At 55.0% G+C, this 26,089-nt stretch overlaps 8 protein-coding genes across 8 annotated transcripts; 4 read left to right on the top strand and 4 right to left on the bottom strand.

The window, feature by feature from the left end:
* Positions 1-7: 7 nt before the first annotated feature.
* Positions 8-766, top strand: C8A04DRAFT_30991 (uncharacterized protein; the record flags this gene model as incomplete). The annotated part of the gene is made up of 1 exon (XM_062781596.1): positions 8-766. The coding sequence occupies one exon, from the start codon at positions 8-10 to the stop codon at positions 764-766; it is 759 nt and encodes a 252-aa protein (XP_062634862.1).
* A 2,559-nt stretch (positions 767-3,325) lies between these two features.
* Positions 3,326-3,926, top strand: C8A04DRAFT_30990 (uncharacterized protein; the record flags this gene model as incomplete). The annotated part of the gene is made up of 2 exons (XM_062781595.1): positions 3,326-3,553; positions 3,630-3,926. 2 exons carry the CDS (start codon positions 3,326-3,328, stop codon positions 3,924-3,926), a joined length of 525 nt encoding a protein of 174 aa, XP_062634861.1.
* Positions 3,927-4,701: 775 nt separating this feature from the next.
* C8A04DRAFT_14076 (uncharacterized protein) lies at positions 4,702-12,629 on the bottom strand (the record flags this gene model as incomplete). The annotated part of the gene is made up of 5 exons (XM_062777953.1): positions 4,702-5,139; positions 5,188-6,047; positions 6,105-6,929; positions 7,155-12,202; positions 12,370-12,629. 5 exons carry the CDS (start codon positions 12,627-12,629, stop codon positions 4,702-4,704), a joined length of 7,431 nt encoding a protein of 2,476 aa, XP_062634860.1.
* Positions 12,630-13,771: 1,142 nt separating this feature from the next.
* Positions 13,772-15,145, bottom strand: C8A04DRAFT_14057 (major facilitator superfamily domain-containing protein; the record flags this gene model as incomplete). The annotated part of the gene is made up of 2 exons (XM_062777948.1): positions 13,772-14,891; positions 14,949-15,145. 2 exons carry the CDS (start codon positions 15,143-15,145, stop codon positions 13,772-13,774), a joined length of 1,317 nt encoding a protein of 438 aa, XP_062634859.1.
* Positions 15,146-16,283: 1,138 nt separating this feature from the next.
* On the top strand, positions 16,284-16,979 carry C8A04DRAFT_30987 (AhpD-like protein; the record flags this gene model as incomplete). Its single annotated transcript, XM_062781594.1, has 2 exons — positions 16,284-16,409; positions 16,470-16,979. The coding sequence occupies 2 exons, from the start codon at positions 16,284-16,286 to the stop codon at positions 16,977-16,979; spliced, it is 636 nt and encodes a 211-aa protein (XP_062634858.1).
* A 341-nt stretch (positions 16,980-17,320) lies between these two features.
* Positions 17,321-18,490, bottom strand: C8A04DRAFT_30986 (uncharacterized protein; the record flags this gene model as incomplete). The annotated part of the gene is made up of 1 exon (XM_062781593.1): positions 17,321-18,490. The coding sequence occupies one exon, from the start codon at positions 18,488-18,490 to the stop codon at positions 17,321-17,323; it is 1,170 nt and encodes a 389-aa protein (XP_062634857.1).
* A 937-nt stretch (positions 18,491-19,427) lies between these two features.
* C8A04DRAFT_39095 (amidase signature domain-containing protein) lies at positions 19,428-21,520 on the top strand (the record flags this gene model as incomplete). Its single annotated transcript, XM_062784462.1, has 7 exons — positions 19,428-19,724; positions 19,826-20,104; positions 20,184-20,265; positions 20,320-20,468; positions 20,545-20,832; positions 20,899-20,946; positions 21,008-21,520. 7 exons carry the CDS (start codon positions 19,428-19,430, stop codon positions 21,518-21,520), a joined length of 1,656 nt encoding a protein of 551 aa, XP_062634856.1.
* A 718-nt stretch (positions 21,521-22,238) lies between these two features.
* C8A04DRAFT_39094 (O-methyltransferase) lies at positions 22,239-23,150 on the bottom strand (the record flags this gene model as incomplete). Its single annotated transcript, XM_062784461.1, has 4 exons — positions 22,239-22,435; positions 22,493-22,807; positions 22,877-23,054; positions 23,124-23,150. The coding sequence occupies 4 exons, from the start codon at positions 23,148-23,150 to the stop codon at positions 22,239-22,241; spliced, it is 717 nt and encodes a 238-aa protein (XP_062634855.1).
* Between the last annotated feature and the right edge of the window lie 2,939 nt (positions 23,151-26,089).

Here is a 26,089-nt window from a genome sequence, read left to right as displayed (position 1 = left end):
CAAGGTCATGGCGCCTATGTCCACGGCCATCGCCGGGGCTGACGGCATCAACACAAACAACGCAAACGTGAGCCCAATAAGGTGCATTGGCGGCTGGGTCGGCCCATGCCCGTCGCCGTCCCTCCCGGAATCCACCTTTGGGCTGCTCGTCCAGCTGCAGGCCCGCCCGCCGACCTTCACCACGGGGGACCCTGCCGACCCGGACGCCCTCGAAACCCGCAACATACCAGCGTTCGTGACAGAGAGCAAGCGTGCGGGCTGCGCCACAGCGGCCCCGCCGCCCGGCCCCGCCGACACGGTGACGTTGCAGACCCTCCGGCTGAGCAAACTCCCGGGCGCGCCAGTGGGCGGCGTGCGGACCCCGGAGTACCGCGCACGTCTCGATTTCCGGCTTGTGCGCAGCAGGACCATGGGGACCATCACGCTACACGCCAACAGCGTCTTTGTGGCCGCGCCCGCGCGCCGGGGAGGCGGATCCGCGCACCGCGTCGACCCGCGCCGCGCAGCCGCATACACCTTCCGCGTGCTGGCGCTCGAGGATCTGCCGCGCTCGGAGCCCGGCACGGCTGGGGCGGCGGGCGCCACAACGACGGTGATCAACGCCGCGGGTGGGGGCGTGGCCGAGACGTTTGCGCGCGCGTGGTGCAGCCAGAAGGGGGTGGATGCGGTGGTCTGGCAGAGGGACGGCGGGCGGAGCTGTTTCAAGTGTGCGTTGATGGTGGCCGGGGAGGAGGGGCTCGGGGTAAAGGTGTTGATTATGGTTTGACCAACTTTGACGGCACCGTTCGTTAACTGGAGGGGATGTCTCGGGCGAAGATCCTCGGCTCACCACACCAGCGGCCGCGTGTAGCTTATCGACACTGGGTTACGTGTAAACGCAGGGCTGCTTGGATGGGGAGGTGTAGGAGCTTGTAGCATCGGGGTGTTGTGATGCTATACAACCCGGCAAAGCTGTGCTGGGAGGCGTCGGGAATCTGAGATGCTGAACATTTACACGCTTGATGCTAACTGCGGCAGCTTTACAGAGCCGTAGACTCTCCCTACCCTTGCCCAAGGCCCTAGAAAAGAGGTTTGAGTGCCTCAACCGAATGGGACGGGTAAAGTCACCCATTATTCTCCGTCGTGTAACGTACATTAATGAAATTTCTTACTACAATCACAGGCTCAGACTGACCCAGACCGTGAACAAGATCAGTTAATTAATTAACGACGCCGGATCGCGGCTTGGGCTGTGTTATGTACTACCCACAATAATAAAAACCACCGGGAAGCTTTCCAGTTTGTTCGAACTATCGTCAAGGATCTCATGGGCCGCCAATCGACTGATGATATGCGAGGAGGTCACTGCATATTCTCTGCTGAGTACCGATCTTTGGCGTCGACTGATCTAATAACGGCGAGGGTGGTCAGACCCTCATCCGGCTGCAAGAGGCCATTGCCCAATCGACAAACGTCCTCTCTCTCTCTCTCTCTCTGCGTGGTCCAAAAACGAGCACAGCCCGAGCTCCCAGTAATTAGTATTACGGCGTTCTCGCCTAGTTCCCGCGGCAGTTCGCCTCGTGTCGTCGTATGGAGCTCATCGCCGACCTTCTCCGCCACGACGCCCTATCCTTCACCATAACGAACCGTGGCGTTGCATTCCAGACGTCATTAAAGATAGGATTTGACCAAGGCAAATACCTGATGCCCCTCGATTGTCACGATACCGCGGTCCAGCGTCGAGGAGGCCGCTACGACAGGATCGCCGTCCGCCTTGCCAAGACATCATCTGGCTGCGCCCGCCACCACGCCCGCCGGCTCTAGCAACTTGACGACAATCTCCGGGATTCTTTTTCGTCGGGCAGAGAAATCCCTTAGGAAATCATGTGTTGCATTGCTCTCAGATGATAGGTAGATTGAGACGAGCTGACAACGGATCAATGTAGCATCCGGCACATTCCTGTACATTACAAGCAAAGGTAGCTTGCTAAATGTTTCACAATTTCAGCTGTGCATAAATCCCGCTCTCCTCTTTCTCTTGACCGGAGCTTGATTCCTCCGTCGTTAACACAAGAAACCATGTAAGCTTTTGGCACACGGCCGCCGCAGGGTCGGAACAACCTCCGAAGGATCAGGCAGGCTTGGCACGCCCCAATACACCGCCAGGGTCACAAACCAGACAGCCCGGGGGATTGCCACAGCGAGACAGCCAGGGCTGCTACAAGAACCAGGGCCGAATAATCAGCATCGGCAAGAATTTATTGTCCTAGTCAACCCCTGCTCACCCCCCTTGTCTGTCTGGTTTGTAACCCCGGTGGAGTAAATATCGGAGGCGTGTTACTTAGAACACAAGATCATCAAGATGCACATATCTCAGGTGTAATTAGGAGCCAGCTCCAATGGTAAATGCCTACAACGCGCTCAATTTGTAGCTAAGACTGAGGATGGCCGATAATTATTGGCTGAGACAAGCCAAACAAGTAGACAAACAGATAATTATTAGCTAACCAACTCAGGTGGCGTCAACTAGACGAAGGTCGGTGCAGGGCCACGATCAGACCCAACTCGAAGGGTGTAGGGACCAAGGACCTTCAGGCCAGAAAGGATTATTAGGTCTACATCTTTGATCCTTGATGGAAGCTCGCTCACCGGCTGCACCGTCGTCACAGCTTTTGGTGTATGTTTAAGTGACAGTGGGGGCCAAATCATCACTAGGACGATCCGAGGACGCGTAACCGGCTGGCGATTTTACGATAGGTGGAACAGGCTTTTGGAGCTGGGTAGGATGCTAAAAGTTCCTTACAGGCTTTTCCTTTATTCAATGAGGTTCCTATAGCAAGCCACAGCTCGTATACTACACAGTAACCTGCAGGTCGTGATTCACCACCAAGGCTATGCTGCCAGCTGAGGACGATGACAACATACCCCTTCCTGGCTTCTGTACTCCCCCAACTACAGAAACAAAGTTCCGATATATGGGTTCGACAGTTGGATTTGGGGGCGAAATCGCAACAAATGGATGTCTCTGTTTGGATCTCCAAAGGCAGACACAGATGACGACGCCACGAGCCAGGATTCGAGTCCTTGAGTGCCCGAACAGTTGACTCTGAGAAGAGAGACAGAGGAACAAAGACAGAGAAACAGAAGTCCTGGGAAACGACATGGGGGCCAAGATGGGGCAGGCCAGAACGAAAAAGTATAAGAATCAGCCTGCTTCTGCACCTAGAAGGCTCGAGTGGTCACAGCACATCTCTTCTATTGCAGCCATTGCCTTGAAAACCCCAAGACTTAGCCTTTTTTCTTCTCACAATATTGTCAAGAGTCTTCCCTCTACCAGCAATTCACCATGCAGCCCACCAACCTTCTCGCCATCCTTTCCACTGTGGCCGCGACCCAGGCCTACATCGTCCCCACTGGCCTTGCTGACGGCCTCTACGCTGTCCGACTCAATGAGACCGGCCAGCTCCATGCGTACCTTGTCGACCTGGCCGATTTGCCCGACGCTGCTGCACCGTCCGCGACCAAGCGGGAAATCCGGCACGCGCCTAGCCTGACCCGTCGGGACCAGAGCGGAGTGAGTTATTACAATTCAGCAATATAACTAACCTGGCCTGAAAGCCAAACCGCTGACGTCTACGTGTGTGTTATAGTGCACCGGCCACGACCTCAACCTTAGCGATACCGACAATGCGGTCGCGCAGCTTCAGCAAGCCTGTGGGAACGGCAAGACGTATCCACAGGCGATCTGGTTCCATACAGTGGGCGGGACCATCGCGTACACCTGTGACTATTCAGGCGGACAGAGCTGTTTCGCGAGCGAGGACAGTTTGGCAAACACACAGATCTCGGCCAAGTGTGGCCAATACCGCAGTGGCTGGTGGCTGTTTGGAAGCAACAAGAACTATGGTTATGACGTCCAGGGTGCGAGCATCTGTAGCAACCTTTGATAGAGCAAGCCTTGCCAATGACCCGGTCAACATGGTATGTGTGGGGGTACCACGTGTGGGGTTACCATGTGTGGGGGAAGTCTGGGTATTTGGACCTGTTGATCTTGTTTGCAAACAGACTGGGTACGGAGAAGGACAATCTTTCTTTCTTGACTTTCCTTCATTATCAGTTAGGATCAAATTGTTGGCTACCAAGCCTTTGGTTGCGGTAGTTATCCCGTAGCCTCGAGTGGAAGCAACCACATAAATAAACACATCATTCGTTTGCTTCTACATACAACCTTGGTAAAAGATCATTCGCATGGCTTCCTGAAGCTCTTGGCTAGGAAGTCCGCTAGAGAACACCTTGGTCAAATTCGAAAGCTTAGCTGAAGCACATGCCTAATTATATTAATCTAGGATCCAGTGCCGATGGAACATTGATTATCTGTGAAAGGCAGAACAACAGCTCATCACAACGACGGTGGGCTTCTTACGATCACGCAACAGCCCAGAGATAGACCCTGTTTCGAAAATAGACGCCAAGGCCGACGTTGTTCGCTACGGCAATGAGTAGCTAGCCCTAATTATTACCTGTCAACCATGTTTTGTTCAGCCTTGCCAGGTCTGGCCGCATTGAATGCTATTTGAGAAAGATGTTGGTGGTTCCTAGTCAGATAAGTAAGTCCTGGAGAATCGCGACTTTACCCCATGACAGTAACCAGACAATCCCCGGAGCTTTGTAGATGGAATCACCTTTGTGGCATTCCTTCCACACTACCTTATTCTCTTCATTTTAATACTCTGTGAACAAGTCCCCGACGGTCGGCGGCCTTTTGCCTCTACACGCCGCAATTACCTTTTCAATCATGCCCGCCATCTCCGCCGCCATCGCCTCCACTTCGCTTCGCTCAAATAGGGTATCGTCGTAAAACATGGTCAAGTTGTGCACACCCCCGGGAGCCTTAGCTACCTCTACAACTAACGCATAAGGCTGGAACATACGCACTCGCGACTTGGCCATGACCAGCCACCGAAAGTTGAGCCCCCCGTTCGGGTCATTGTCAGCGACCGGCGACGCAGGGTTGAACGGCTGGAATAAGAACAAGACGCGGTTTCCCGCCCCGGCCCGATTCAGGCCTGCCGCGGCGTACATGTCGTCCAGCCCGACGTCGCCGTGGTCTGTCGCCGCCCAGAAGTCGTCGTGAGTGCGCGTTAGATATGCCGAGAGTGGCTCGGTGGACTCGACGTCGGAGACGACGAAAGGCAGGAAATTTGCCACCGTGCCGTTGATGGTTTGTGGATCGCCGGGCAGGGCGGCCGCCACGTTGCCTGGTAGACTCCGGCCGCTGACGAGGTAGTCAAACCCTACCGGCTGGATACCGCGCCCGGCTGTTTGCCAGAGCCAGAGCTGGAAGGCCGCCTGGAAGATGGATGACGGAGAGACACCGAGGCTGGCGGCCAGGTCTTCCAAAATCTCAGCCCGTGCGGCAGGCAAAGGATTTCGTAGGAGGCCGGTGCTGCAAGGGGCCAGCGCCTTAAGCCATGGTGTGGCTTTAGTTACGAGTGGTGCATTTATGGTCTTTGCCCCCGTGCTGGCAAGCTTCGCCGCCCAATACCTGAGGGATCGGGACTTGTTTGCCGCGGAGACGGCAAAGGCAAAGTCTTGAAATTCAACATGCTTCGGGATCTCAGTGCCGCGAATGATGGCGCCGAAACAATTGTCAAAGATGCGCAGGAGGGTGCCGTCGTATACGGCGTGATCCATCTTGATGACGAGGTCCCATGACCGATCAGGGTAAGTGATGGTCACGTACCGAATGAAGGGCTCCGGGAAGGTGAAACGATACGCGTACACCTTAGCAACGACATTTGAAGCCTCAGCTTCTTCTTGGCATTCGAACCTTTGCACAGAGAGCTTTGCGTTTCGCAGCACGACGCCGAACCATTTATTGTCCTCTGGATCTTGCAACCAGGACGTTCGCAGGATGTCGTTGGCTTTGGCGAGTGCTTCCGTCGCCACAATCCACTGGTCCTGGTCGATGGAGGGTGGCATTCGCCTGACAGTGTTGAGCACCCACATCTGCTTGTCCCGGGCACCTTGCCTCAGGAACTCGGTTTGTCCAGGCGGGCTTGGATAGACTGGGACTTGTCAGTGTTGATTCTTTTGACAACTTCCCCCGGCAAGGGGATACATACCATAATCCACATCTCGATCACAGCTCAACCCACGAACATCTATGAGGGTCTTGACTGAGTCGGGAATCTCAAAGATCTCGGAGGACTCGATCTCCGTATCCAGCTCCGTCATGCTCGTTGCGAGCTCCTTGAGGGTGCGGTGCCTCAGTATATCCGGAACACTCAACGCAAAACCACGCTGGCGCGCCAGACTAGCCAAACTGATTGCCGAGATGGAGTCCCCGCCCAAGGAACGGAAGTTGGCTTCTCTGCCGATGGATGATTGCTCAGGGACGCCCAGGATCTCGGCCCATAACGCCTCGAGCATGGCCTCGTCGTTTGTCTGCACTGAGACGGCGGTGTGTTCTGTCCCAACAGTACTGCTGAGGACATACGGGTAGATTGCGACGCAGTCCATCTTCTCGGCCAGCCTTCCCAGGGCCTTTCTGTCAACTTTCCTCGATGGCAACTTTGGGAAGTCGACCATGGGCAGCACCGCGTAGGGGACCATGTATGGAGGGAGGGAGTGCTCCAGGCAGTCTTTCAATGCGTGGATGACTTTTTGGTGTTGCTCCGGTGGCTGGATGGCAGCAACAGCAGTCGTAGTGGTGGTGTCGTCTTTGTCTCCGTTAAAGATGCAGAAGGCAGCAAGTTGCGGCTTCTTGTTAACCTCCACAACCACAACCGCAGTATCCCTGACCAGACCAGACGCCCGCACCGTCGCCTCCACTTCTCCCAGCTCGACACGGTAACCATGAAGGTGGACCTGGTTATCTTTGCGGCCAAGGCACTCCAGCTCGCCGCCGGGCAGCCACCTGACCAAGTCACCGGTTCTATAAACGCTTACTCCCCCCAACGCTCTCATCTCCACAAATGACGCAGCGGTGAGCTCCGGCCGATCGACGTATCCAGCCGAGACCTGCGGACCGGCGATGCACAGCTCACCCACCGTGCCATATGGCCGGAGGAAACCACCGGCATCCTCAACCTTGGCGAGTTGCTCGCCGGTAGCCGCCGGATCGACCACAAATGCCATGACAGTCTCAAACGGCCTGCCAATACTGCCAATACTCGTTGTCGGTCCAGCGCCCAGCTCAACCTCCTTCGCAGACACGACCATGCACGTCTCAGTAGGACCATACACATTCAAGACACGACACGCCGGCCTCCACGCCTCCACCACGGTCCGCGTAAGGGGCTCGCCACCCACAATAAGCGTCTCAAACCCGGGCACGTCCCCAGGCCTCAACAGACCGGCGACGGTCGGCGTCAGGATCGCCTGGCGCACACGCATGGCGCGGACGCAGCCCGCGAGGTCCGACAGGAGCCGCTCTGTCGGCGCCATGCACAGCGTGCCACCCGTACTGAGCGTGTTGAACAGGTCCTGCACCGACGCATCGAAGACGAGGTTGGCGAACTGCAGGGTGCGCCATTCGCCGGCTTGGCGGCGTTCTGCCGTGATCATGCTACCGACCGCGGCTGCGGCGCTGCCGTGCGGCACTTGAATGCCCTTGGGCTGGCCGGTACTGCCGGAGGTGTAGAGGATGTAGGCGAGGTGGGAGGGTGTTGTCGCTACGGTTGGCTTCGTATTGGGTTGGGTTGAGAGGAAGGTTGTTTTTGTAGCCTCATTGTTGATTACGATGGACACCGTCGAAGAAGGTACGTGGTGGAGGGCGAAGTCAGCGTCTTGCTGATGGATGATGACAGCCCTGGCTTTGGTCTCGCTTACAATCAACGAGTTCCGCTCTGCAGGGTTCTCCGCGCTCAGGGGCGTGTATGCCGCACCCGACTTGAGCACTCCGAGGATAGCAGCCACAGCTTCGATAGATTTGTCCAGCATGAGGGCAACCACATCTCCAGGTAGAACCCCTTTTTGGATCAAGAGTTGGCTTATCTGATTGGCATGCCGGTCGAGCTCCCCGTACGAGACCTGCTCCACACCTTCCCAGTCAATAGCGATGGCGTCCGGCACAAGCTCCGCTTGCTTTTCGAATCGCGCATGGAGAAGTTGCGGAGATGGCACCACGAGGGTCCCGCGATTTGAGAGGGTGTTTAACAAGTATTTCTGTTCAGCATCTCCGAGAACATGGACGCTCGATAACGGTTGATCCGGAGACTCCAAGATGGCAGTAGCAATCTTGATGAATGAGTCGGCCAGGAACTCAAGTCGCCGAGCTTCGGCGGTACCGGACAAACGGACCTCGATGGTTGCCTCAGCTGGCTCGGAGGTCTTGCCCAGTTCCTCGACCTCGAGTGTTGTCCAAGGCCCAGAGTTCCAGAGAGGGCGCTCCCCGTGGGGTTTGAAGACATCCCGCACGAACTCTGGATCTTCGTTCTTGACTAGCACATTGACAAGAGTGTCGATACTGCCCGGGTCTAGTTGACCTGCCTGCAGTGCCGCTCGCAGTCCCACCTGGGAGTACTTGGCGACCTGCATGAAGCCGGCTCTGACATCCTTGACCAGTTGCCCGAGTGCCTTTGTCTGGTCATCAAGCTTGACTCTCTGCGGCACCGTGGTAAGAGTCGGCCCATCCATGTCGCTAATTCCTAGAAGAGGCACTTCTCTGCCTGAGACGGCAGTGGCGAATGTTACATCGTGCGACCCGAGATGGTGAGAGAGGAGTACGGCCCAGGCGGTATGCACGAGTGATCCCAGCGTGGTTTGTTTCAAGTTCAGCGTGATACGCCTGGTTGTTATTGTTGTCTTCTCCCCAGGCGCATAGTTGATGATTGATCTCGGCGAACCTTGCAGGTAGGATGCCCAGAACTCCCGGGCTGGTACCAAGTCTTGGCAGAGGAGATACTGAATGAAGTTGTTGAACTTGGGCCGGCTCGGCACCTCTCTGCCCGTATATACGGCAGCAACATCCTGGAACAGGATCCTATGAGACCAAAAATCACAAAGAGCGTGGTGCGTCGTCGTGACAAGGTAGCGGTTCGCCACAAGTCCGGTGCGAAACAGGGGTCCCGACAATGGCATGAATAATTTCTTGTCATGATCCAAATATGCCTCGAGGGATCCATGCCACTCCTCCCAGGCAAGGCCAAGATTGTTTCGGACCACTTGAACCAAGTTTCGCCCGCGGGGCACGAATCCGGTCTTGTAGATGTCCCTCGCAACGAGGACACGTCGGAAGCTGTCCTTTAGCCGCTCGATATCGAGGCCTTCCATATCCCATACGCGGCGGTATGTGTAGGGATCTCCGTCTTCTTGGTTCAGAGTGGCTAACACCCCTTCCTGTAACGGTGTAGCGGGATAGGCTTCCACGAGGTCCAGCCCGAACTCTGTCTGCACACGCTCCACGAAGTTGGCCGCGTCTGCTCCCAGAAGCGAGAACGGTGGTACTTCGGGAGCAACTTGCGATGACTTGTGCTCAGAAACAGAGAGGGCTACCTCGGACAGTGGCTTGTCCGCCATGAGATTGGCAAAGTCGGTGACGAGTCCTTCCTTGCGCAGCTGACCAATTGCTTTGATGGCCAGCAGAGAGTTGCCACCCAGGGACAGGAATGAGTGGTGACGCCGGACGAGAGTCTTGTCGAGGCCAAGTACCGTGGCCCAGATGCGGGCAATATCACGCTCCATGTCGTCGACCGGATCCTCACCAGGGTCGTGTCTCGTTTGCGGCTGCGCAACAAGGAACTGCGAGAGCCCGGCTGTCCCCAGCTCGCATGCTGCCTTTCGCAGAGCGTGGAAATCAACCTTTCCGTTCATGCTCCTCGGTAACTGTTGGAGAGGCAGCCAGAAGCTAGGAACCATGAAAGGTGGCAGAGCCTTCACCGCAAACGGCCGCATTGAAGGGAGCACCTGCGCCCAAACGCGAGTCTTGACCAACACGATAGCAGTCACGAGGGCTAGTCGGCCCTCCTCAACCTCGGCGGCAACCGTCGCGACAGCGGCCACGTCAGGATGCTCACCCAGCGCGCGGTCCACATCAGCAGGTTCAACCTTGGTCCCATTGATTTTGGCCTGCCAGTCGATGCGGCCCAGCATCTCGATGGACCCGTCCGCAAGCCGGCGCACCTTGTCACCAGTGCGGTACATCTTCTTGTACAACTCTCCAAGCTGCTCAGAAAATGGATTGTTAACAAACACCCTCCCCGTAAGCCCGGGCTCCTTTAGATAGCCCGCCGACAGCTGCGGCCCAGCTAAACATAGCTCCCCCGGCACGCCCACCGGCACAAGGTGCGTCGTACCCGGCCAGAGCACGCACGCAAAGGTGGTGTCCTCTGGCTCGCCGAGCACGCGCGGGTTTTCCCGTGGCCGCATCCGGCGCCCGTGGCTCATCTGCGTGCACTCGCTCGACCCGTAGCGGTTGCGCACCACAAGCCGGTCGTTGGCGGCCCACTGGTTGACGAGCGGCTCTGGGATCCGCTCGCCCGCGATGGTGACCTGCTTCAAGCGCGGGACGTCGGTTGGTTGGAGTAGAGCCAGGGCGGTCGGGGTCATTTCCACGGCGTCAACGTGGAGGTCGTTGATGACCGCCGCGAGGTCGTTGGCGAGCCGCTCCTTGCTGGCGAGCACCATGGTACCGCCGTGGATAAGGACCGAGTTGAAGGTGCGCTGCGCGGCGGAAGCCGTGGGGCTGTAGAAGAGAAGAGTGCGTGGGATATGCGCGATGGAGGTGTGGTGGAGGATGCCGTTGGCCGCGGCGAGGTGGGTGATCATGGTACCCTTGGGTTTTCCGGTGGAGCCGGATGTGTAGATGATGTAGCAGAGGTCGCCAGGGCGAGGCCTCTTGATACCGTGGCCGGCGAGGTCGTTATTATGGATTGCATGGGAGGCAGCTGCGTCAAGGAGCTCCTCGATGTTGATGGTCTTGGTGCCTGGGAACTCGGCATGTGCTTGTTTCTTGTCTGCCAAGACCACTTCCGCATCACATTCAGCCACGACACGCGCGTTGCGCTCCCACGGCACATCCGTGCCCATAATCGTGTACGAGGCGCCCGACTTGAGGATGGCGAGCATGGCCACGGGTAGGTTTGCAGAGCGGTCCATGAGCAACGGGACAATGTCTCCTCGGCGCAGCTTCAGCGTCTTGGCAACCCCGTTTGCGAGAGCGTTCAACTCGCGGTATGTGAGCGACGCCTTGTCCTCGAACTGGACCGCAGTTTGCTCCGGATGCCGAGAGACGGCCGCCTCAATCAGATCCGGAAGCGTGGGCTGATCGGCCACCCCGCTGAAAAGCGGCGGTGTCAACGCAACTGCCCGCTCCGCAGCCGATACAAGGTCAATGTCCTGGAGGGGAGTATTCGCTAGATCCGGCTTGACTGACACACTCTGGATGGCCGTGACCAGTTGTTCTAGCAGAATCTCCGCGTCGGCCTTGGCAATGTCGGCAATGTAAGTTAACATCAGCTTCAGTTCGGGTCCCGGGGCGTCGCAGATTGTCAAGATCAAGGGAAACTGCTTCAAGCCCGGGGCAATGCATTGCGGGTTGGAGCTTTGTGTATAGTTGAACACAGCCTCAACCGGAACTTGTTCTGGCAAGTGGACACGCATAGCGTTCAGTCCGAGGAACCCGTGAGCAGACGCAGAGCCATGGTAGGCATCAAGCGCCGCAGCGGCGTCGCCAATGCTGTCCTCCCCGGATATGTGGAGGCGGACAAGGTACGTCTGATCAAGGCATCCAATGCAAGAGTCCGATCCGAAGAAACTGGCATCCCTCTGGACAGTGCCGAAGACTACCTCGTCCGCTTCAGCATGGACGCTTAATACATAGGCCCAGAGGAGCTCGAGGACGGTCCTGCGAGAAATAGCCACATCGCCCCCAAGCGAAAGAGGGTTGACGATGGTGGTGACAGACGTTCTTGGCCGCGCTATTGCCTGTCCCAAAAACTCGCGCGGGAGGACGGCCGACCGTAGGACCGCTCCCATAAGCGTACTGGCCCAGAACTCTCTTGACCTTGTTGAGTCTTTTGTTTGCCGCAAGAAGCGAGTGTAGTTGGGGAAGCCGATATGCTCCTGGGGCGGTATACCACAAAGGAGCAAGAACAAGTCGAGCTTGATGTGGTCAAGTGAGGTGGCGTCGATCAGAGCTCGTCGGAAACGCAGACGCAGCTGCAAGTCTCCGTCCTTTCTAGCCGCGACCGTGACGTGGGCCAGCCGGCCGGGTGAAAGCCTGTCCGGCGCATCGGCGAGGGTGATAGGTTCGATCCGCCTGACAACCCGGACGACCAGCCGACCACTCTTCTGGTGGACATGGAAATGGGACCGGAGGCTAGTGTCTACGGTCCAAGGGTCAACAGGCCAGCTAGGAAACAGAATGACGACATCGAGTTAAGAGACTCACGGTATGCTGCCAGAGTATTCCATGCGTTGACAATGTTTTGGAGGTTTGCGGTATAACTTGGAAGACGAAGCTCGGAGGTAAGCCACTGGATCGCTTCGCCTACGATGTCTTTCTGGACCGCAGTGGCTTCAAACTCGTTCTCTATCTCAGAGAAGGTGGGGGCATGCGGCAGCTTAGGCTCTTCGAACAGGTCCGAAACAGTAACGAAGGGGTCCCCAAGAAAGGCGTCTGCATCCTGTTGCTGTATCAGATGCATGTTGGAGCTCGACAGACAGGCACCTCTGTGGGTGCACAACAGTGTGTCCTGTAATGGGTCTTACGGTAAGGTCACAGATGAAGTCTGATGAACCAGAGAGAAGCAACACGGTTGATCAGATCCTTTGCCAGATACCGAGGGGGTAAGGGAATGACACAATCGTGTCTTAAATATGTTAATACCGTAATACTCTCCTCAAGGCCCAACCCAAGGGGCAGGGTTATACAATCACCGCTAGCGACCCTCCTCTTGCCTTGTGCCATTCATTTACATGTGTCGCCAAACCTTGATCTGGTATTGACACTGTTCCCACACTTGCGGTGCTGTGACCCCGATTGTCTGACCTGTTTGCGTCACTTAATTACCAGAGTTGACCCCGGCAGCCAAAAACAGTTTCTTGCGCTGGGCTGTCGAAGAGTTTATCCGACACTCGCTGACTTCCTGTCAGCCAAGGTACCGAATCCTGGGAGCGTTAGTTGCCTGAGGGTGCGTCGCCTCGGGTTTCCATACAGTATCATTCAGTTCAGTCTCGGTCTCCATATTCGCTACACCATGTGCGAGGAAGTCGTGGAGTTTTCCCATTTGGGGGCCGAGTTCGCCCCTTCTTTTTCGGTTGCACTGCAGTACTGTGTAAGTTGCATGCAGATCTCGGTATGCAAGACAAGAGATAGGTCACGAGATTCGGCGAGTTTCTACGTCGCGTCGCATACGCTTGTTTTTGCCAACTATGGTTTGATGTGCAGGCGGCCGCATCGGAAACGTGACACAAATGTAACCATTTGGGTGAAGGACATATTCCCTTTCCCGTGTTTACTCAGCATCACAGTCAAGTGCATAGGTTAGGCAGGTAGCTGCTCAGTAGTAAGACAGCAGGATTACAACGATTGTCTATGTACATGCATCCAATCCACCGCAATGGAGCGGATTATCTCCGACCACTCGCCTATTTACCTCCAATGAGCTCGCTCATCACTTCCCTTCTCGAAATGTCGCCGTTCATGCCGCCGGTGATGCCGAAAGTCACAAAAACCGCCGTACAATGCCGTCGCTGAGCCTCCTCGCGAAAGCAGAACCCCCAGCCCCCTTTTACGGACGCTACCTCGCCAACTTCCCACAAAGTCACTACATACACTACTTTCAAGTCACGCCTTGCCGAGCACCGCGGGATTCTTGGCGAATCGGGCAACCAAGCTCGCCGCAGCAGCAGCAGCGATGGTAGCACCGGCCCAACATTGCACGCCGACCCACCCGCTGCTGTTCAGAATAGCACCGCCGATGGGATTGCCAATCAGAATGCCAATTCCGGCTAGCGAGAAGCTCATACCCATGCGGGCACCCAGCACATTCAGACTCGGAGAGAGCGTAACGACGGTCGGGGCGGGCAGCGATACGAACGAGCCCGAGGTGAAGCCGTAGAGGACGCAGAAGACGATCAGGCCCGCTGTGGATTTGATCCCGATCCAGGCAAACGCCAGGACGGCTGAGCACGCTGCAGCGGGTGCCATGATGTTCAGTGGGCCGGTCTTGTCCGCGAAGTAGTTTGGCACTAGTCGGCCGAGGATGGACGTTGCGTTGAGGATGGTCACCAGGTAGAATGCGAGGGTGGAGTCGACCCCCATGGCGATGGCGTAGCTGTTGACGTAGTAGAATGGCACCCACATTCCCATGGTACCAACAAACTGGCCGATAGTGAACATGGTGTAAGGGACCTCGAGGAAGGCGCGCGGCTCGAGCAGCCTCCGAACCGATTTCGGCAGGACGCGTACGCGCATGACGGCGCAGGAGACGCACAGCCCGGCGAGGGCGAGAAACCCCACGACGCGGGTGGCCCAGGGGAAGCCGATGCGGGGCTGTAGGCGGGAGAAGGTGATGGTGTAGATGACACCGCCAAGACTGCTGCCGGCGGCCGCGACACCCGTGGCGAAGGACTTTTTACTGGTGAAATAGGTCGACACAATAGCCACACTCGGCACAAACAGGCAGCCGAAGCCGAGTCCGACGACCAGCCCCTGCGCGAGCATCACCTGCCAGTACTGCGTGCAGAGGCTCGTCATCATCATGCCGAAGACCACGAGGAAAGAACCCGTCCAGAGGAGGAGGTTGAAGTAACCGAGGTCGAATAATGGCCCGGTGGCGACGCCGATGACAAGGAGCAGGCATGCTTGCAAAGAGCCCACCCACGAGATCTGGGAGGGCGTCTTGTCGCGCAAGAGATCAAGTTCATAATATGTTTGATAAACCCCGTAAGTGTTGACAAGGCCCCTTTTTGCCAGTTAGTGGAAGGCGTGCCAGAACAAGTAAAGGCAGCCGAGAACCCACCAAGAGTTCATGAACAGAAAGAAGGAGCCCAAGACCTGGAGCCAAGCAAGCAAGCCTCCGTCGGGCGGCGCCGGCGGCTGGTCGGAGGGTTTGGCTGGCGCATCTGCCGGTACGGCATCCTTCGTCTGCGCTGTATTTCCGGACGTGTCAAGCCCTGAACTAGACGCGGAGTGTTTCTCGGTGTCGGATGAGGCCATTTTTGTTCTGGCAAAAGTCTAAACCAAGGAAAAAAAGGGAATATAAACAATTTGAGAGTCAGGTATCAAAATTTCTCAGTTCTGGTGTAGGAACAATTTGAAGTTTGCCAGTCACGACATTCGCGGCTCGCCCTCGAGAAAAAGGCATACAGCTGGCATTGGCAAAAGAACAAAGCGGCCATCTGCCGAGAAATGGGTCAGAAGAAGCCACCCTGCTGAGGATTGATGATTTCTAAGCAAACAATACGTACCGAACGAGAGAGCTACAGATCATTTCCCGCTGCGGGTTACCATTCGCTTCCCAGCCGTGGCAGGTGAAGCTTTGTTTGTTCGTTTGCTGCTGAACAGGGGCGGAATTTGGCGGGCCTAGGTTTTATTGGCCGACGGGTGGTTTGTCCATGCGGCCCGGTCCGTTGGCTACCTGCCTACACAGTACAAATACACTCGGTGTAAACAGCCATCACCGCAATGCAACGCAAGGGCGGATTTTCCGCGGACCAAGCTTTTATTGACCGACGGGCACTCTGTCCAGGCGGCCTGGTCTGTCGCGTACCTAAACAGGCAAAGGCAGGAGGGCCCACAATGAAACGCAAGGGTGGAAAGAAAGAGACAAATCTTGTCCTTCCGCGGGCAGAATGAATCCTAACATGGTAGTTACCGCCAATGGGAATTTTGCAACGGACCCAAGCACTATGCACGCGAGGATTCATGCTCTTCGATATACTACACGTGTTCTTGCGCTAACAACGGAGTTGTGCCCTTGACAAGCATCACAAAATGACACAAGCTTTCCTTGACTCAGGCTTGGCAAACGCTTATTGCCTTGCCAAGACATTAAAATGCGGGGAAGATCGCTCACACTGTACATGTACGGAGCTGATCCGTGATACATATACACCCGCACAGGGTTACACACCGAGCATACCATGCGTTAACCCGCGCCCCACGAATGGTCCCCGTTTTGTCAGTAAGACTTAACAGATTGAGATCACAGCTCTGCATGCTGGCCAGGGCCCAAGTTTGCGTAGAACGAATGAACCGCCATCTTGCCTTCTGGCCCCAAACCTTGGCGGTATACTAGCGGCCCTCGTCAAGATACTCTACTCCATTCATACTATCCAACAACCTTGAATCAGTCATGGCCTCCTGGAACAGTCAAGAGACAACAAACGAGCACTTGCTCCCATACCTCGATGCCGAGACCGCTCCGCCGGAAGTCAAGGCCGGCATGCGAGCGTTGCCGGTAGAGCGCAACATCTTCAAGGCATGGGCATGACCTATCTTGTCCTGTGCACAAGACTCCGCTAATCCACCGTGGACCTAGATTCTGGGCCACTCCACCGTCAACTTCCCGCCCTTCATGAAGCTCCTGACAAGCCAGTGGCACGCAAACCGCACGCTGCGCTCGTCAGACTGGCAGACAGCTGTACTGCGGACCGCAGCGATCCTGGACGCACCCTATGAGTGGGAAGTGAACGAGCCGGTGGCGCGCATCTTCGACTTTAGCGACGAGCAGCTTGCCGCTTTGAAGAATCCGCATATGGAGTTGCCCGAAGCCCTGTTCTCTCTGCGTCGCCGCCTCATTGCACGCGCAATCGAAGAGCTCAGCGGTGCTGAGAACCGCATCACGCCGGAGACGCTAGAGCGGGTAAAGGGGGTACTTAACACGGAGGAGATTCTCGAACTTCTGTATATGCATGGCGTTTATTCATTTCTCGCCCGGGTCATGAAGACTGTGAATATCGACTCAGACGGCCCTATTCCGGGGTTGGAGGGTTCGCTGAGAAAGTACAACGCTACAGCGATCGAAAAGGAGAGGCGGTGCAAGGATTGATACAACATCGCTCCAAGAACCCCAAGTTTGTTTGTAATTAGCGTCTTGGAAGTGGGTTATTACAGTCACCTTCATTTTGAAACCCATGCAAACAACTGGCTATGATGGATGTCGCCTGGAAGCCAAGGTACCCTAGCAAAGACATCCTTAACCAGCGCAGAATGGAAACATTGAACTATGGATAGTTACTTTTGATCATTTTTCATCACGCTGTGGACAGCATGCTGCTCTTTTATGCCTGGGGCTGACATGACAGCTTAAGCGTGTTGGTGTGATGCAAATGTCATTACATGGTGTTTCCAACTAGCCTGCTAGAAATGTTCTAAGGTCGATCGCTACACCTAATTATCGGCACACAATTGCGTTTCCGAACTCTCCACGAAATCGAAGACACTCTTCCGGTACCCAATCTCCTTTCTCGCAGCTGCCGTCAAGACTTCCCTCACCTTCTGCTGAAACCTATCCACCGATGGCGCATCCAACGGCACCGGAATCTTGTCCACCGCCGGCGCTCGGAGCTCCCCGCTCGCAATCAACCCAGCGAACCAACTCAGCAAAGTCTCCTGCTCGCGTTCCGACCGCTTCCCGAGCTGCTCACTCAGACGGAAATTGCGGAACTTGATCTCATTCCAGAAGATGAGTCTCTGAGAAAGACGCAATACGCCGTCGGCGCCTCCCAGCGAGCCATAGTTAACAAACGTAGCTCCCTTGGAGAGCAGCCCAGCTAGCCTCTCGCCCGACTCCCCAAACACAGCATCCAGCGCTAACACAACGCGGCCCTGCGCCGCCGCCGCTTCCAGCGCAGGATGAGCGCCGACGCCAAACACAGCCACCTGGCCTTCCGTAAGGACTACATCCATGGGCCCAGCATCTGGAAGCGTCTGGTCGACGGGGTCTGGACGGTCACGCACGACGCTGACAACGTGCGCGCCTTTGCGCCGGATAAACTGCGCCACTAGCTGTGCGATGGTGCTAGCGCCGGCATTCTGCACCACCCAGTCGCCTGGGCGGAGGCTGCGCGTGTCCTCGGCGAGAAGGTAGGCGGGCAGGAAGACGGTGCGCAGCATGCTGGCCGCGACCGGGTCGATGCTGCTCGGTCCGGATTTGTTCAGGGGAAGTCGCGTTAGCCCGTCAATGGGAAGCACGGCCTTCCGTCGCCAAGTTCCCAAGCCGTGCCGGCGCGGGATGACGAGGTCGCCAGGCTGTATGGCAGTTGTCCCGGGGCTACTCTTGTTGGTGCCTGCAGGGCCAATAGCCTCGACGCGGGCAACGCCGTCGTTGCCGGGGATGGGTTTGCCTAAGTGGAGGTGTGCGGGCTTTACGGGGTATCGACCCGCGATAGCCATCAGGTCCTGGGGGTTGATGGGGGCGGCGAGGAATGTGACCAACGCGCAGCCCGGTGGGAGAGGCGTTGCCTCGTCGAGCTCATTTTGGCCATGATGGACCTCAACGACTTCTGAGGGGTTGTAGGAAGTTTCGGAGAAAGCTAAAACCAGCTGGTTTGCGGCCATCTTTGTCCAGTTGTCCTTTGTGGTATTCAAACGGCGGCAATCTTGGATGAGCCCGAAGTGTCAACGCTCTTGTGCACTGTCCACCTGGCACAGCACGCGTTGACCTTTGTCCATCAAAGCGCCTGCACTTTCCCAAGCTTACCACTTCCCTTAATTACTCTACTTTGTCAATGGTCTTCCCTAGACAATGGCAAAAATTAGCCGAGATCCTCATGCCGAAACGCATGCCGAAATAACAACATGTCGAACCTCCCAGAACCCAGCTGCCGATCGCGTGGTTACCACGCCATGTATTGCAAGATTCCAGTGCGGAAAATGCAGACGAAAAGCGGCACAAGGGCAAGCGAGGATACATTGGGGGGGCTCGCTTGTTTGTGGAGGGTAGGTAGTGTAAATACTACGTTGTTTCCTGGGGTGCATATGCCGAAGCCAAGCTTTTAAGCCGTGTTGGAATCGAGACGACCAACAACAGGCGTACTACTTATGTAAGTCCATAAACTGCAAACCCCCAGCGTAGTGATTTGTCGGAATTGTCCCGCTGTAGCATTCCACGCACTCCGACTGTGGCGTGGGACGGGACGGCCCTGGCGCCGTGGAGACAAAGGTCAAAAGTCTAAGTACATGTACCTACTTCCTAAGAAGTACCTGTCACCTCGCCATGTCGCATCACAAACCACACACCATAGCGGAGCCAAGTTAGACCGGCTGACCGGGTCCCGGAAACGACGAGGTGCAGAACCCAGAACACGAGTTAATTCGACGGAAAGAAAGAGCATACCGCAATACGACAATCGTCATATCTATTCCTCGCTTTTTGCAGGCCGAAGCGAATATACGCAGCCGACTCTCACCGACAGGCTAGCAGCATGTGCCTTCAACCATCACTCGTTCCGAACTAACCGAGCCTGACTTTCCGGGAATTGAGAGTCCATCAACCATGGCAGCATCATCATCCTCTTCTTTCACCCTCCCGCAGTGGCAAGCCACCGGCCAGGCAAAGCGGGAGGAGATTCTGAGGCTTCTGCCTCCGGAATGGCGGATCGATTCGGTTCCCACGCCCCAGGCTCTCCGCAATGTCACGCACTACTCCGCGCAGTTCCTGACAACCGAAGAGAGAGATATCACCGAAACCTTGTCTGCTGCCGCCCTTCTTGGTAAACTGTCCAGGGGGGAGCTCACGGCACTTCAGGTCACCAAGGCATTCTGTCACAGGGCTACCATTGCACATCAGCTTGTCAGTACTGCTACCAAGCCACCGTAGCCCACGGACATCTCCTTGCCCCGCAAGAGCACCGCGTTATCGAGGTAAATTGAACTGACCATGTCCTCTCTCAGACCAACTGTCTTTCTGAAGTCAACTTTACCCCAGCCCTATCTGACGCCGAGGCCCTCGATGCCGCTTACGATCGAGAGGGCAAGGTTGTTGGGCCGCTTCACGGGCTGCCCGTGTCATTGAAGGACCAATTCCGCGTCAGGGATACCGAGACATCCGTTGGGTATGTCGGCTGGCTGGGGAAGAAAGAGACCACCGAGTCCGAGTCCTGGATTGTCCAACAGCTACGAAAGCTGGGTGCGATTGTCTTCGTCAAGACAAATGTTCCTACAAGCTTGATGGTACGAGCTTCTTCTGCACCAGAAGTCCTTGTACAACGCCGCAGGATGCTCCTTAGGACTGACAATTCTTCCATATCAGGCCATTGAGACCAACAATAACATTGTCGGCTACACCCTCAATGCTGCCAATAGGCTCCTGTCATCTGGCGGATCTTCTGGAGGTGAGTCCCCTTACACGTTATTGCCCAGGGCCGGAATACTCACACGACTCACAGGTGAGGGGGCATTGATCGCGGCGGGTGGCAGCATTATCGGTCTGGGATCCGATGTGGGTGCGTCAATCCGCCTGCCCAGCGGGTTCAACGGCATCGTGGGACTCCGGCCATCCCACGGCCGTCTCCCCTATCTCGGCGTGGCAAACAGCGTTAGTACCCTTTTGAGCAAATGCTCTCACTACTGCCCCTTTGGAACTATTGATCGTTGACTCAACTGGGCGTCAGATGCTTGGCCACCAAACCTTAGAATCCGTGATTGGGCCAATGGGTCGTAATATCGCGGATCTCAGGTTGTTCGTTCGGGCCATTCTCGGCGTGGAGCCGTGGAAGGCGGACCCCAAGGTGCTGACGCTCCCTTGGCGGGACAGCGAGGAGCTCAAAGCCCGGCAAAAGATTGCCTCGAAGAAACTTACCTTTGGCGTGTTGCGTGATGACGGTGTGGTGACACCTCATCCTCCCGTGGGGCGAGTTGTGGAAGAGGCTGCTCAGAAACTAACAGCGCACGGCTACGAGGTTCGTGTTTGAGAAAAGAGGTAATAATCAAAGGAGATTTCAGGCTAAGCATTTGTTTTATACCAGGTAATCGAGTGGGAACCCCCTGCGCACTCGGAAGCCTTTGAAATTGCTGTAAGTTCTAGTTGCCACCCATGAACCATTTGGTAATTATCCTTCTATTGACGCTTCCTAGTGGGCAGCCTTCACGGCCGACGCCGGGCGCGACATCCATAACCAACTCTCTCTCTCTGGCGAGGTACCGGTCCCTGAACTCGCAGCCGTGTACGGGGAGACATTCGGCCACCTGCCGCCCAAAACAGTTAACAATCTGTGGGACTCCCAGCGCCGGAGGGATGAATTTCAAATCAGCTACCTGCGATACTGGGAGTCAACCTGCGCCAGGACGAGCAATGGCGAGGCAGTGGACGCCATTATTGTCCCTGTCGCTCCAACTGTTGGCTACGAGCGCGGCAAGGGTCTCTATCCCGGATACACGGCTGCCTACACCGTATTGGACTACTCGGTTGCTGTCGTACGTGCTGGGAAGGCGGACGCTGCCAAGGACCTCCCGTATCAAGAATTCAAGGCTCAAAGTGATTTCGACGCGATGATTCACGCACAATGTATGTATTTTCCAGCCCATTCATCTTTGTGTCGGCCCTTCTCCTTTCGAACTTTGATGCTGATACAATACTCTGGTAGATGATCCCAGTCTATTCCACGACAGCCCAATTGGACTTCAGGTGGTCTGTCGGAGACTAGAGGAAGAGAAAGTGCTAGCGATTGCGGAAGAGGTAGAGAACATAATCTCCACGGTTTAGTGTTATATAACATTGATAACACGAAAAGAACTTGGAAGCTTGCCGAATCCAGTCGACCAGTGTTTCTACGTTTATCACTAATAATTAATCGCTCTTCTTTGCCTTCCACCATCAGAACACTGTAGATCAGTGACTGTGTGATGTTCCACCGGGAAGCCGCCCGAAAGACCACGCGGTTGATTTAGTTGACGACTTTTCTCTGAGTGACTAATGTAATTAACGTAAGAAAATGGTAGTTAGGTATGATCATCGAACATTTAAAGCTAAAAGCATGTGTCACCCCGAAAGTGGATTGTGATCTGAGTGAGTAGTCCATTCCCGTCGAAGCTTTATAAGACGGGTCGGGCGTGGTACACATGCAACTGCACGTTGCACCGCACACCTTTTCCACCTTGAGGAGCTGCATGTCACTGCAGCGTTTCTCCGAACCAACATATTAATTTAGCCACCGATCTGTTCGTGACAACAGAGCGAATCGCAAACGTAGTTGTGAAGGTCCAATAACATGATTTTTATTTACACGTCTCGAATTGGTCGATACAATACATCCCGTTATAGTCAAAACCCCTAGGCTTGGCAGTTTGCCGCACTTGGCCATTCTAACTAGTTCAGGAGGGGCTTCAGCTTGATCAAAGTCAGGCCATCAAAGACCGGCAGGAGAACGACATCAACCCTAGGATCATTCTTCAGAAAAGTGTTGAACTTCTGGAGAGCTTTGCCATTGGCGGTCCAATAAGGCCGCACCTTCTCGGGTAGGTGGGGATTGCAGTCCTCGGAGATGGTCATGCCGCGGGCGAAGACTAAGTAAGGGCCGCCTGTTAGTCAAGACTTTTTCACGATAGGCATGATTCACTCACTGTTGTCGGCAATGATGACACCGTCCCGAGCAAGAAGATTCTTGTCGAGGATCTGTTTGACGTAGGTTTCATAGCCGTCCTTGTTAGCGTCGACGAAGATGAGATCGAAAGTGCCTGTCAGCTTTTGGAGGGACTCCTGGGCAGGCCCTTCAATCAGCTTGACGCGGTCCTCGACGCCGTAGCGAGCAAAGGTCCTCTTCGAGGCGGCAATCATCTTGGAGTCCAGCTCGAGGGACGTGATCTCAGCACGGGTGTTGATCGTGGCTTCGTACCACGTCAGGGCGCTATACCCCGTGTAGCAACCGATCTCAAGGACTAGGTCGGCATGTTAGGCCCCGCAAGTCAGGAGATAATGGATCAAGACAGTACATTGGGGCTACCTACTCCTCCGAGGTCTCAAGAGTTCAGCGAGAAACTTGAACGTGGCGGACTGGAGCGGTGAAGACATCTTGTCCGAGTCGTCAAACTCGGACACAGTCCGGTCCCAAAGCTCCTTGAGGCTGGGAGAGACATCCTCAGAATGATTTGTGCAGTACTCCGTGACGGTGGCTGCCTGCTCGGGCTGTATTCAACAGAACGGAAACGTCAGAAGGAACAAGATATAGCCTGACGCTTCCAAAAGGTAGCATACCGTGAAGGAGAGAACGCTAGTCAACATTTTGTCGTTAGACAAATCTCGAAACTTCCACCGTTTTGTTTGGGAGTCAAGCGGCTGGGTTCTTTCTTGGTTCGTGTCTGGTGTGCACTGCAGTGAGAAAACTTCATCCGCGCTCGAGGCACACTGCCGGTATTTAACTTTAGGTTTGAAATCTGTCTGTCCCTATCCAGGATCTTCAAATCTCGGCTAAAGCCTGCCGTCACTGGTGTATATCGCGTGTCATGAGGTGCGCTCAACAAACTTGATTCGATGCCCCGACGAGCCTCTGAACTGCAACCTCCCACCATTCACAGGTAACTCTACCAGTTATACCCTGGATAAGTACCTGTACATCAACAATTTGTCGGTGGGTTCTGCGGGCGTGTCGAGTCTCAACTATCCGGATTCTTTCGACCCAAAGGGTTATCACACCCTCAGCTGGACACTTACAACCACACCAGCCGTCTCCCAGCGCTGTTGTCGTCCAATCGGAAAGTCTACGCCGCAGTTATGCTCAAAGCTCTTGAACGAGAAATTATCAGTACTGCAGACCCATTTTGGAACTTTGGGGGTGTGTGCCGAATCCCACGTTTTTTCTGTTATTATAATAAATCTTGCACGTACACGTGTAGAATACAACGTAATCGGCCCTGATCGGCTAGTAATTTGTGAGTAGCTAATAATTCTTAAAACGTCAAGATCGCCTGGATAAACTCCCTTAGATTCAATTAAAAAGAAAGAATGATATAGCTACTGCAACTTATTTACGTCGTTTACAATATGGTATCAATTGCACCACTATAAAGTCCTTGCAAAGGGATTGAAAACGGTGCATTTTTGAGAGTTTGTAGGGAATTGGTGTTCGGAATGGGGAGTGTTCGGAATCCAGCGAGGGGCTGTTTTCCCCACACGTTCGAGAGCTGAATACCTACCCATGCCTGGACCGGTCACAATGCTACACAGTAGCATGCACGGTGATAAAGGAAATGCGGGGTAATGTAACACAGTGTGTGTGTGTATTCAGAGCTGGAAAGGCTACCCTGATAGTTAATTAAATATCGAATCTCAGAGCAGTAGGGGGTAAACACCGAAGCACATCCTGCTTCTGATGTTCCTAATTCAGCAGGAGTTTCGCATTGATCGCTTTTATGGCCGGAGATGTTGAGCGGTTCCTTGGTCTGCGGCCTGCACCGTTGCACGGCGGCCTCGGTTATGCGGATAGTACGTGTCCTCGCTGTGGTCAAAAAAAGCGGCACACCAAGTCCCTGGATAACTGACTTTTTCTACAAAAGTGAAAAAAAGACTAAAAAGAATAAATCAAAATAGTGAAAGAAGACAAAAAAGACTAAATAAAAAAAAAACGCAAAAAAGGCGAAAAAAGAGTAAATCAATCGAAATCTCTAAAGATTTGATTGAATGTTAATGGATTGGACTGAAGCCACCTGTTTTAGTCTGACGCTTTTTTTTTTGGCCACGGCGAGGTGTCCTACACCTGTTGTTGAGGAGGGTATGTCGTGATTTGCTACGGGGGTGACCATACTCTTCGCCGCTTCAGAGGACTCTCACGCTGTATCTCCCGGCGGAAACAATCCTTGCGCTCAGCTTTAGCTTCTGCCTCCTGCACCATCTCGTAGAGCTGAGAAAACGAAACAGTCATCTCCCCAGGGATGTCATCGACTCAAGGCAACATGGTCGTCACACAATGACCCTAGCTTCCTTTCCCTCCCCCGACCGGTATTCAAGGTCAATCCCAATAACGACTTGGGTCCGCCCATTTGAACCCAGGATATCCTCTTCTGTAAGGAATGCTAAATATCTCCCTTGTTGTGAATGGGAGACCTCTAAGATAGCACAATGTGCCCTAGCATTTTTCTGCCCAAACGAACTGTCAGGGCAATGGGAACAACCATCATCATTCCCAGTCGTGGGACTTCCTGCCGGGTCTATGTCCCTCGCGAACTCAGCAGCGAGCTGGTTGTTACTGTGGCCGATAATATCTAGCAGCCGTATAACAAGGCGTTCCTGCTTTTTGACAAAGGTTTCGTGGACAGTGCCCGCTATACGTAGGACGAACTTGCCGAGCTACGGGAAGTCGTCGTACCTATAATGAAAGGCCAGCGGATGCGGTGTTGGGTGATAAATAAATAGCCTGCCTACTTTGGCCAGCGGTAACTGTCAAGGGCTCAGGCCTAGGGCCATGCCCCTCGCAAGGCCTTGGCCATGAGCAGTAGTGTTGGGTCGTGGCCGATGGCCTTGGGTTGACGTGGCGGGGCTGTCCCTCTTCCGAGACGTTCGCGGGCTGGTGCCGTTCCGGCTCCGGGCCCACACCTGTCCCGGACCCGACTCGGAGGTGGAGCCCGAGGTGCCCGACTCCAGAGCGCGCACATCAGGGGGGGGAGGGACATCAGGATATAAGGAGCCCTGGGCAAGGCACAACCCCAAGTAGTCCTCTTTCTGCAAGCTTTCTCAGTAATATAATAAACGCCTATCTGCATTCCGCTATAGGGCCAGTTCCTTACAGTAACCCCCCTAAGCCTTACAACGCGCCTCAAATTCCTTGAACTTGTCACAAGTGAGGCTGAGACACCACCACTCCTCTTTGACCTCGGCTCGGCCACAGATGCGATTGCGAATTTCGGCGACGATCTTATCGGCGCCTGAGACCGGCAACCCCACAGATGGCATAGGGGAATCAAGAGCTGCGCTCGATGGAGACGTTGCCGGGTAGAGAGTCAGCTGTTTAAGCTGGAGAATGGGTCGATCGTCGGCCATGTGGGTGAATGGATCTAATGGCGATGGTGATGATAGAATGTGTACGCAACCGGTGCGATTACAGAAGAATACAGCTCGCTTTGGGAACTTGCGAGGGGAGCAAGGAAGGCACGAACTGGTGTTGTGGGGCGTTTGGGGGGAATTGGGGGTTTGATTGCTTGAAATAACGTCGGAGGTACCCGGCCTCG

Source organism: Dichotomopilus funicola (genome assembly GCF_033296635.1).
Source record: "Dichotomopilus funicola strain CBS 141.50 unplaced genomic scaffold C8A04scaffold_58, whole genome shotgun sequence".
Lineage (NCBI taxonomy): Eukaryota > Fungi > Ascomycota > Sordariomycetes > Sordariales > Chaetomiaceae > Dichotomopilus > Dichotomopilus funicola.
The sequence above is the reverse complement of the archived record's forward strand: the minus strand, read 5'-3'. Positions and strand labels throughout refer to the sequence as shown.